Genomic DNA, 12,309 nt, shown 5'->3' on the forward strand with positions numbered 1-12,309 from the left:
GTCCAATAAGTTCCAACTATGTTTGATCAGTTCCTATCAGGTCAATAAAGGCGCAATTGCCACTGATTTTTATACTATTGGACATATTTGTAATTTGCCAATGAAAACCAAACCTCTAAACAAAAAATGGTTGCCAAGTAGACCAGTCCACTTACTTAGGCCCAAAATGAACACAGGTGACTATTATGGAGCATATCTGCATATTAGGTTGGTTTGTTAGTTAAGTTCTTCACAAAATCAGCCATGCTTGTGTTAACATGTTTTGAAATAAGATTATTCTTGTAAATTTCATGGTCAAGTTTATTTGATTAACTAGAGGTGTAAAACCGAATCCGTGGTTGTGGATTGGTCTAATCAGTTCAGGCCATATAAGATAATGATTTATGCAGGATCAATGCGCATATGAATCGGATGCATTGCAATCTGAAATAAGTTCCTGAAATAAGATTTTCCGAGTCACTTAGGCCCCATTTAGTTCACCTTATTTCTCCTTTTCTAATCTTATCTGATTAAATCTGAAATAAGTAATAAGTTCCTGAAATAAGGTGAACTAACAGGGCATTAGAGGACAGAAGTTTCCTTTAGATAAAAGGCATTTCAGGTACTTGTCGCCATAGTTTACCCAAAACTGGCTAATTGTAGGTGTTAAATTCATTTAAATTAAGAAAAAAGGTCGTTCGATACTCTGATGATATACACAAGTTTAATGCTGCTACTACTACTACTACTACATTATTACAAACTAATATTGGTCAGAGCAAGTTGCCCTCTCCTCACATCATTTCTCTTGAAAGATCAAGGCCTCTAGCAGCATTTCTTTACACATTACTCGGCACTTAAACCGGTCACAAAACGCTCCATCCTCATTTTGCATCAGACTTGTTTCTGTTTTTGCAGCTGTAAATTATGAGCACATTGATAAGTCAGAAAAGATCAGGCTTAAAACCCTATTGTGCCATAATCAAACAAATGAAGAAGGCAAGTTGAAAACTTTAAAGTATTTCTTTCTAATTATTGTACTAGTGAAAGTATAAAATCTCGAGCAAAGTTGAAGAGAATCGAATAAAATGCCCAAAACCACATTCTGAATCATGATTTAGTTCACTGAAAATGGAGTATACAACTTTTTCAACATCCTTCATGATGGCTGAGAACTACTAATATGACAACTAATCGAGAGAAACCATTAGGGGAGAAGAGAATGATTACTTGCATCCTAGTCTTCAGGTTTGACAAACTCAAGCGATTGAAGTACAATTAACATCCTCTCATATTCATGTTGCGCCAGTTCAAGCTCCCCTTTGAGCCATGATACCTACGTGAATCATGTAATGCACTCTAAGTACAGCTCAATAAACTTGAAAAAGCTAGTCAACACTGCAAATATAAAACTTTCTTACAGTATTTTCTGCCTTTCGAAAAAAGACTCATCTATTACACTAAAACAGACACCAGGAATGACACATGTCATTTCCTGGTGCGAAATTTTCCCGCAAAAAAACTCTTTCCCAAAAATATATCTACTTTTTGTATTATTTTATTTTCTCTCCTTTTATATAAACTGCTATGAGTGGAAAAAAATATATTGTATAAGATTATAAAATATCATAGTATTAGACGATTTTGGTAATATTTTAGTCAACCGACATATCAATTATAGAAAATATATTGTCAAATTATCATATTCAACATATAAAATATATAATACGTAGAAAGGATTTCATATTAGGTGATTAAATAAGTACATTCAAGATTTATTAATTACGCATTAGCTTTAAGGGATAAATATTTTAGTTCAATATTTTACAAAAAAGACGGTCAAATAATAATTTTCGAATATCCGTGCGTGCACGGGACCTAATCTAGTTTTAGTCTAGTTTAAAGTTGACCATGAATTGTACGGAATTAAGAAAATATCTAGTAACTCAAAAAAAGGAGATATAACCGTGATTTCAGTGAAAACCAGGCACTTGATATATACCTTGTAATTGAGCTCTTCCTCAACCTTCTCGTGTTCTAAGCATCTGAAACATACACCTGAATTATAAAGCCAATATAAAGAGAGCCAAAAACAAGAAATGGTTAAATTATTATTTTTATTTAAAATCTTACTTTGCAACAAGCTTTTTATTTTCCTGCATCAACACCAGAGCTCCCTTGTCATTCCTCGGCCTGGCAGCCTGAGAGGCAGGCTGTAAGAGAGGCATGACTTAGAATTGTAACCATACTACATTTTACAAGCACAAAGAATTATTGTTTTATAAAGAAATCGAATAGTGTACCTGGATAGGAAAATTATCACATAAAATTATTGCATGAACTAAGAAAGATATGAACATGACATACTGGCATAATGCAGCAAGATACTAGCACAAGTTTTCAAGTGGTCAAGTTTTATGTCCATAGATCTAGGGTCACATAGGTTACAACTCTCTTCATAATGCATGTACTGTTTCCCTTTTAACCATTGCGCTTAATAGTGTTTTCATCACTTGCCTCCCTTTTTTCTGGCCTCAATCCTAATTATCAGTTTACACATTGCTTCACCTTTCTTATATTTGTTAGGGTTCTTAATTAGGGTCTTCGGAAAAATCAATTTAATGTGAAATCCTTCTAGTTTCCTAATTACAATTCTAAATAAACTAGGAAACAAGATATTAAACCAAACAAGACTATATTTGACTCCAAGTCCGTTTCGTATTCTTGTCAACTTAACTAAGTTGTGTTTAATTTCTAACATTATACAGCAATTCTGGCTTAGCCTCAGTAGCTTGGCTCAACTCTCATCTTTATGACTGAAAATGTCGCAAAAGCACAAGTTGAACTACAACTAGTAAGGCTTCAATATATGCCGGATTATCAGTTTCATTTTTACACCTGTTTTGAATTCTTAATCATCTTCAAAACCTAACCAAAAAAACTCATAAACAACCCAAGCTTTCCAATAGTCAGCCTGATAATGGTAGTTTAATCCTCACCTGCATTATTCCGTTTCCAAGAGCAAGCAAAACATCTTCTTTTGTCCTCTTGACACCTGCAAAAACAACAGAAATAGGCAAATACAGACTCGGCTACAGATGGGAAAATTTGAAAGAAGTGCTAAATACTACCACGTTGTTGAATGCTGCTTTGATCATTTTGAAATACAGAATCAGCACGCAAATTAACCACGTGATCATCCCGATGAACAGGTACTCGAGCAAAATTCAAACTTGTATTTGTGTCAAGAGGTTCATTTCTAGAAAAACTTGGATGCGCGTCAGCTGAGTCTAGGGAAGATACGGGTGCTCGAATTGGTTTTTTAATCTGATAGCCAATAAGTCCACAGTGACAATCCCTACAATTCATTCAATAATTTTATTAATTAAATCTAGTTCATTGGACCAGTATCAGTTTGGTGTTTGTTTTACAGTGCCATAAAAAGTTTATAGATTATAATTTTTTTCTTTCAGTTGACTTGGGATGGAAAAAAAAGAGTAGAAGTCCATTAATAAAAAGCTACATAAATCATCTAAGGTTGGCTATGCCCCAAAAAAGAAAAGGAAAAGAAAATTTAAAATTGGCAAAATTTGTAGTCCATCATCAACAATGGCGGATCTTCTTGATGGCTAGGGTGGGCCTGCCCCCCGGACGAAAAATTTTGTAGTGTATTTTTGGTTCTGCCCCCTCTAAAATTTTAATATAATTGTATAAATTACATACTATATTGCTTAATTTTTCTACTGGTGCCCCTCATAAAATTGTTCAGGATCCACCACTGATCATCAACACAAAGAAACCTCCAAGCCAGAAAATCCGGACCCTCTTAGCGACATGGTACCAACTACATATAGGATTAGACTTCAGTTATGGTACTATAACTACATACAAACAAAAAAGAAAAGAAAATCAACACATGTATGTATACCTACCAATATTCCCAAGCCATGTCCTTCAATCGAGCTTCAAGCTTTTGAAAGAGGGAAGTCCTCTCAAAATCTTGCTTGTTATGAGTAGGCTCTATAAAGTTGGCTTCCAAGACCCCTGAAACATTTTAACAATATACCTTCAAGCATACAAAATTACAAACCAAAAATACACATATATCAGCAGAAAAACAATGTGAAGCAAATAACTCACCTACCACACCTCTTCCTCTACTCCTATCATAGCTTAAAACCTGCCAATATGGCTGCAAAAGAAATTACTAAGTGAATAAGAACTTATCAAGCATCAGTTGAAACACCGCAAAAGAATTGATTTTTTTTTTCAGCTTATTATAAATTAACTGCCTTTTCCCAATTTAACTTTATGAGAAGCATAACTGCAACATGAAACCTGTTTTGTGTGTGGGTTTATGAGCATGTGTGCGTGCACAAGTGCATGAAATCATGCCTCCCCTAGAGATTAATGGTGCTTACCAGTATAAGACGGTTTTTATGATAGACACAGAAGCCATGGATGTTGACTTGAGGAGCTTCCTTAAGAAAGCCTATTGTTGCTAATACTTCCTGCCAAGTTGAGTCAGATTTCTCAGAAATACTTAGCAATAGGGTAACAATGTGTTGATGTAAAACGAAGCCACGTTACTGATGCAAAATACAAGTTGTTAGAAACACTGATTTCAATAAAAAAAAATACTCCAAAGGGAAAACTGTGGCTTATTCATAACACAATATCGACTAGTAAGAGAGTCATCACATATTCACATGTGTGAAATTACACAGAATGTCCATCAGAGAATCTTCGCGCATGTTATATAAATCAGCTACAACAATTAGTCCCAAACTAAAACAACGCAAGTATGCAAATTATACCCACTATTCATAGATCTTCAGTCTAAAGAAATAAAAACATGACAGTTCCAACAAATGAAATTTCCGAGTTTAGAAAAGAGCATAGCCACAGTTCAAGACACAGTTCTCACAGTCGGAATCAACCAGAGTAACTGATTGGCAGAACATGAAGTTCAGAATACAGGAAACAACCTCCTCTGTGTCTAATTTGCACTTACATGAACATGATTTCTAAGACCCATCTCTTGGAATATCTAAAATAATTTTGCAGTCAGTAGTAGAGACTAGAGAGCAAAATTACCCATTGAGTATTTGGCATGATTTTGGATCTTGGTTTTTTTTTTTTTGTTGGCTAACAGAAAGATTGCAGATTCTTCCCTTAATGGTATTCAGTAAGATCAGAAGGCATTGGTTAATATTTCCACATAACCTTGTATCAGTGAGGATGACTTGTTCTTCGTGCACAAAATCTCTCTTCACTTGGGCTCCGTTTGGTAGGGTGTAAAACGTGTTCATGGAAAACAATTTTCCTCTTTTCAATCATTTTACGTTGTTTGGTTTAGCAAGGGATGGAAAACCATTTTCCATAACTCCCTCAAAGGTGGAAAACCTTTTTCCATAACTCCCTGAAAGGTGGAAAACCTTTTCCATTTGAAAGGGAGTGAAACCACTGTTCCACTGTTTCATCTTTCTCCTTACCTCCCTCTCCCTTCTTCCCCTCAATCTTTACCATCTACTCCCATTTTCTTTTAAAGAACCAAACAGAAGAAAATCATTTTGGAATTGTGTTTTCCCTTGGAAAATGTTTTCCATGGAAAATCATTTTACATTGAAAACGTTTTACACCAAACCAAACGGAGCCTAAAACCTCTCTTGCTTATCTTTACAAATACAAATTTCAAACCAGGCATCCCATATCCTCCAATAACAACAAAATACAAAAGAACTTTACGGACTGCAAACAGGTGCACAAACATGGAAAAATACGGAACAAAGATAACATAAAACACATGAAGTTACCTCCTTAGTGCCCCCAGTGTGAGGTCTGTACAAGATGATCTCTGGATATTTGAGATCACTTGCTACACTGTGATGCTCCACAACTTTTCCACGCAGTATGATTTTGAAATTCTGTGGAACTCGCAAGTATAAAATGGACAAGTATACCTGAAAAGCCACACTCGGGTAAGTCTGATATCTTGCATGCTTCGAGGACTATGTCAAACAAAGACTTACTCGGAGGGAATAACGGTATCGGATGCCGATGTGCACTTCACTTGTTAAGTTTTTCCCATTTATGTTCTTAAAATTATTAGAACCTTGTAGGCAAACATCCTGCAACCAATGGTTTACATATAATGAGAACTGGGGGAATTTTATTTTACCTCACCAAAGAAAGGGAAGAGGATAAGTGTCAACCTCAGGATCACTTTCGAATTCAAACTCCAACGTCTCATCATCAGTAAACCATAAATTGAAAACAATAACTTTAGTTCCATGCGGTCCAATGTCATCAAACTGCCACCAAATTCAAGTACAAGTGAAGCTCAGTCGGACTTGTACAAAATCATATTACTCAGGAAACACCAACGCAGTACCAAACCTAACTTAATATTTTCATATATAGTGTAATTAGCCAACAACGGTCTATTAGCTTGCAGAGGCAGTAGCCTTTGCATGTCCATGAGACAATAAGCATGGTGCACCAAATGAACATATGTGTACAAGAAAAATAATATGACCTTGCAACAAAAGAACATGTGATATATTATATCACTTTTTGTTATAAAAAATAATAATAATATTATTTTACCTTTTATTAAAAGTGTAAATAATAAATAATTCATATTCTTTGTACTTAACCTAATTTTCTTTTAACTATTGACTTATGTACTTAAGGTGCATCATGCTCACTGTGAACCATGGTCCACCTTTTAAATTACGTCCATGAGATACTGAGAATGTTTCATGATGTGCAAGAAAGGCCAAATCACGAACCAAGTAAATCAAAATAGCATGAGGTTGTTTTTCATTAGGGTAAGATGCACAAGGCAAGTGAGGTCTAGCACAATGCCTTCGTAAGGAGGTGAGAGAATCGGAACAAGAAGTAACAAGAGAATATAAGGACCAATGAAAAATAGGCTAGGGGTCACATAGGACTTATCAATTTTATGTTTCTGTGGACATAGTACTCTATATTACTATCCGCAGCTCTAACATTTTGTAGCTAGCTTTGTCTAATCGTACTACTACCACTGACATTATATTCTTGTTTGATACAATTGGGAAATGCGAACAATGGATAACATGATCATAGAACTGGCAGTAAACTAGAGAAAACAATCATTACAGTTTGTACAAGCTCACCTGCTTCATAAGATCCACCTCATTGCGATACGGCGACCATTGCAAGATGATGGACTTACTCGTCTGAAATTGCTCTTTGTGGTGATGAGGTAGAGGTACGAAGGTGTCAGTTGACTTGTTGTACTCATAATCAACCTGGAACAGCAACTCATAGTCATTGCGAGGACAGTAACTTACTAATTGTACAGAAATGGATTTTGAAGAAGGAAAAAAGAAGCTTGTACAGTTCTACAATGTCTACGAAGAAGGTAATCAAGCAGCTGACTACCCACCAACTCATGGCCACACTATTGCATGAATGTGGGAAGTCATCTAAATAAAAAGACCAATATTCTCTAAACATATTGCAATAAATGGAAAGGAACTATCTTTTGAAAGGTACCAAAAAAAATGTTTTAAATACAATCAACTGAACATATAGGGACATAAGTACAGTCAAGAACAGTGTGCCAGTACTCACTACTCACCATAGGTACTACTATCCTGTCTAGGCCATTTAAAGACAGGTATGTATAGGAAAGAAGACCAATGCTTTGAGTCGTTGTCCTGATCATGAAAGAAATACCCATCTCAATCAGCATAAGCCACAATAATATCAATAATTAGTAAAAAGTGGATCCAATTGTATAGAACAGAAGAAAAAACTTAAAGGTTCATATTTGAAATGTGTCGCCGAGAAGAATAAGCTCTAACCCCGTGTAAACTTTTTTCGCATAACAAGAATCAAGAGAACTATCGTGACAGTTCTCCTACTCCTCATTTCAAAAAGTTGATTCAAGATCGTATTTACATGTAGACATGTAGTAGTCAGACTACAAGGGGGTGAAAATCATACAGTTATACCAATCAGTCTTTCCTGGTTTAGGATAATGAAATTCAAATTCATTATTTTCCTAACAATCCCATTGTCATAGAAGTGTATAAGCGAAAACATCGATTAAAAGGTCCAATAATGAGTCCCCAAGTATTCCTAATTGAAAAGAATAATAGCCATACTGAACCCATCACACTGAACCTGTGTTACCTAATTCTCTAATCACCCCACGAACCCAAAAGATGAATTATAATATGAAAATGTTACAATTTTGGTCTAATTTAGCAAATTAGGCAGCGAATTTCGTACCCGTACCCAGTCTCATACTAGCGAATCAGGTACAGTGCACTAAATAGAAGACTATCCATCTTAAAAACTACTTTCAAACCTCTATCTTCTCAAAAGAGTAAACCTAGCCAATTTTCTGATTCAGTGTTATTAACCTAATCATCTCTGCTGGAAGAGGACAAGGTACATATTCCTCAAAGAGGAACAAAAAAAACAGGGGGGGGGGGGGTGGGGGGCAAAGAAGAAAATCAATTAAAAGTACAACAAGCACAAATATCATCACTAACTTTACTATGCAGTCCAAACGTCAGTTTATTCAGAAAATAAATTAGTTCACACCATTGTATATTAACTGAGTTTTCAAATAAGGACAAGCAGAAAACCAATTAAGTGCATGGTTTTGGCACAGCAATTACATATATCATCAGCCGATGCAATGGCAACGTACCTAGCATCCACTATGAAGTGCAAAAGACATAATTAACTACAAATCGAAGGCAAACACACCTATTGTTTGCATGACGACTAAAGACTATAACATCAGCTCCAAGTCTCATCGTGCTGGTCTTGAATCCATTTCCATCTGAAAGGCTATGAGCCTATGAGTCAAATTAACTTTTAGGAAAGAGTGAGATTCTACAAAGGGTTGAATTGGACTTACATCTTCCAATTGCAGATGTGGATTTCTTGTCAGAAAATCCAAAACTCATACAGCGTCGAATTGCCTCAGGATCCATTCCGCCTCCATCATCTGCAAAAGTATATCAAGTTTAGCAACATCATAGTTCCTCTTGAGAGTTGAGAATAATAGAAATGATCCGAAAATGACAAGGAAAAAAATAGCAGCAATACTTGTTGAAGATACCTTGAATGAGCAAATATGGGCTCCCATCTCTTGGATTTGAGACTTTATCAACAATGACAGAAGAGGCTCCATTTTGTACCTTTAATGTAAGCAAATGCAGAACAAAATACTCAAGTAAAGATATGATATTTAGTCAAAATTTGTCAACACAGAAAGTTAAACAATTCAATCACAGAGAGAATTTATAATTTAGCCATAACCTCTCAATAAGTTATGAGATAAACTAAAGAGACAAGGATCCAACGTGCTGTTGAACATTCTTAAGCATTTAAAAGATATAAAAAAAGGACAAAACAACTAACTAATGAGTAATATTACCTCATCAATTGCATTGTCAATAAGTTCGGCAATAGCTGCATAAACATATAACTAATGAGTAAAACATTTTACAAAACAGCCAAGAAAAACGACAATATTGTGCAAAAAGAAAGTCAAGCTGAATATACCTCCAAAAGCCCACTTATGAGAAGTGGCATTTGAATGAAGGAATTTGGGATGAACATGCAAATAGTTACTTTTGTCTGCAAGACATAGAACGGATATGTGAGAGACCTCCACAGAAAAAAGATCAAATCTTATTGACTGGAGATACTGGTGAGTCACCAACAGGTTCTATTCGACTTATTTTGTATGAACTTATATTATATGAACTTAGCTGAACTTATATTATCTGAAATAAACTTATTTGTGTGTAAAAAAATCTGAAGAAAACTAATTTTTTCTGAACTTATATTATCTGAATTTGAAATTATTTTGTGTGAAGTAAGTCGAACAGAACAGAGCCTAATGAAATTTAACTCCAACAGAATTAGCATATAACTATTGGTGACTAACATTGGTCACGCGGCTTAGGGACAAACTCGTCATCATAGTTTCCAGCTTTCCAGAATTGCCGGCAGAGTGGTGCCGGGCATATTGGTGATGCAGAGAAAATTGTATCATCAACTGAAGGTTGGACGTCCAACCCTGGATTAACCAGATAGGGCATGTGGAATTCTTCGTGTTGAATTAAAGAGCTATTTCCTTCTGATTCAGACTTCACACAATTCATACCAATTTCTCCCATTTTTTACCAACAGTATTTGGTAATGGACAGTCTGAAGCTCACTGTAAATCAATGACACAGGCTACAAGCTTAGCATTGATTAAATAATACCAAGGAATGCAGATTTACAACCATTCCAAATTAGCAAGAAAATACCATAAAACCCTTACCCACCCCACCACTTATTACAAAAACATTCATGGTTCATACAATAGCATCTAGAGGCACTCAACCATACCCAATTTAAAGCAAAAACTTAACAATTCCTCTTCCAAATGTATGGTTCTCATTCCCCCCATTTACTCATGCTATTATATGAAGCCAATTTGTCAGAACAGCCATATAATAAAGGGGCAGGAACTGCTAAATTATCATTATTCATTAGTAAGGATTTCAAATGTATGATGCAATTATTTCTGAACAGAACTAATAACAATACTAACAATTACTCCCTTCGTCCCTAAAAGATTGTCAAATAGAGTAAATTTCACTTTGTTAACATTTGGGTGTAAAATGTGCTCTTGGGTTGGTAAAGTGGGTCCAATTGGGAAAATTTTGTAAATAAGGTTGGTAAAGTGGGTCCAATTGGGAAAATTTTGTAAATAAGGTATGAGGCAAACAAATATGACGCCCCAAAAAAGAATATGGGCAATCTTTTAGGGACAGAGGGAGTAACATAATATTACAACAAACCCAATTTTGACAATGACAAATAAATTGGTAATTGCAATGATCACACACAAATTCAAAAAGTAACATAGTTTCAAATGCATGCAAACATAGATTATATACTAGCGCAAGTTAGATATGAGAGATTCATAGTTTTACCTACAGACAAATGTGAGCCAATGTCCCAGAACCTGCACACTGAAAACCCAACAAACTAATCACAAATTTAGCAACACACCCAAAAAACCAAATTCCACCTGATGGTAAAACTGACAATGTGACCAAATCATCAACAATTTGACCAAATCATCCACTTATCTCACTTTTTAAGCACAAACCAAAATCACTACCAACCAAATCATCAACAATGAAACCAAATCATCAGCAATGTAACCAAATCATCAACTGATCAACACTGAAAATCCAACCAACTTATCACAAAATTAGCAACACAGCCAGAAAACCAAATTCCCCCTGATGGTAAAACTGACAACCACATCATCAACAGTGCAACCAAATCAAAAACTGATCTCACTTTTTAAGCACAACCCAAAATCACTAACAACCAAATCATCAGCAATGCAACCAAATTATGAGCAATGCAACCAAATTATGAGCAATGCAACTTAATTAACCACTGTGAGTTGCAGAACCTGAATTTGCATGTTTTGTAGAGGCAAATTGGAGAGAGAAATGAACCCCCTTCATAAAATTACAACCCAAAAACCCCTTTTGATCCAAAATGACAAAATGCAAAGTTTGGGGAATAAAATTACAACCCAAAAACCCCTTTTGATCCAAATTGACAAATTGCGAAATTTGGGGAATGAGATTAAATAATTGTGGGCCCCAAAAGTAATGGAGGGGCCATGGAATTACCAAATTACCCTATTGTCACGTGATACATGACTAAATATAGAAACTAGGTCACGTGATAAACTGATAATAATCAGAATCGGCTGTCTTTCCATAATTAGGCAGAATGAGCTCTTCGTCTCTTCGTAATTGAATTAACCGCCAAAAAGAGGGGGAAATTTAGAAATTCAGTTTTTTCTGTTTGTGTGAGATCTGGGAAATAGAGAAACTTGATCTTAGCCTTCTTAGGAGAAGAAATCATCTGACCGTATATCTTAACCCTTATCGTTTTATTGGTCTAGTATTTGCGGGTCAGGTACTTGGAAGTACGAGGGAAGATAAGGGAATCCTACCTCTAAACACCCTCGTTTGGTAGGATTTAGAACCTTAAACCTCTATGATCTAATGTAAGACTCTTACCAAATGAATAAAGACATGTTTTGTACTCTGTACTTTATAGTCGAAGGTGTTTTAGTGATGTAGGAAGAAGTCGAAGAACTACCTATTTTTTTACCCAAGTGGCAAGTTTTGCGATCGACTTTGTTCGACCAACTCCTTTTAGGTACAATATATATTCTTATTTCCATCAAACCGTTGTCAAGGTGAAACGAATTTCCTATGAATAGTTAAA

The 12,309-nt window shown here is 35.4% G+C and overlaps 1 protein-coding gene across 12 annotated transcripts; it reads right to left on the reverse strand.

Moving 5' to 3' along the window:
• Nucleotides 1–629: 629 nt before the first annotated feature.
• Nucleotides 630–11,625, reverse strand: LOC110797042 (protein MICRORCHIDIA 6). 12 transcript variants are annotated; one of them, XM_022002133.2, is made up of 22 exons: nucleotides 11,477–11,596; nucleotides 10,983–11,021; nucleotides 9,944–10,216; nucleotides 9,556–9,630; nucleotides 9,428–9,462; nucleotides 9,110–9,188; nucleotides 8,906–8,995; nucleotides 8,752–8,827; nucleotides 7,610–7,688; nucleotides 7,143–7,277; nucleotides 6,195–6,293; nucleotides 6,012–6,110; nucleotides 5,796–5,942; nucleotides 4,401–4,490; nucleotides 4,120–4,171; nucleotides 3,912–4,023; nucleotides 3,111–3,337; nucleotides 2,979–3,034; nucleotides 2,113–2,192; nucleotides 1,982–2,024; nucleotides 1,210–1,315; nucleotides 630–897 (listed from the first exon to the last, which is right to left on the reverse strand). In XM_022002133.2, the coding sequence occupies exons 3-21, from the start codon at nucleotides 10,173–10,175 to the stop codon at nucleotides 1,217–1,219; spliced, it is 1,905 nt and encodes a 634-aa protein (XP_021857825.1). In that variant the 5' UTR covers nucleotides 10,176–10,216; nucleotides 10,983–11,021; nucleotides 11,477–11,596; the 3' UTR covers nucleotides 630–897; nucleotides 1,210–1,216. The 12 variants fall into 12 exon arrangements, 4 of the variants coding, with proteins under 4 accessions (XP_021857825.1, XP_021857826.1, XP_056684215.1 ...); XR_008920826.1 differs by having other exon boundaries at nucleotides 1,214–1,315; nucleotides 1,982–2,037; nucleotides 10,983–11,624; XR_008920825.1 differs by having other exon boundaries at nucleotides 1,982–2,037; nucleotides 10,983–11,624.
• Nucleotides 11,626–12,309: the final 684 nt, after the last annotated feature.

Source organism: Spinacia oleracea, chromosome 5, assembly GCF_020520425.1.
Source record: "Spinacia oleracea cultivar Varoflay chromosome 5, BTI_SOV_V1, whole genome shotgun sequence".
Taxonomy (NCBI): Eukaryota; Viridiplantae; Streptophyta; class Magnoliopsida; order Caryophyllales; family Amaranthaceae; genus Spinacia; species Spinacia oleracea.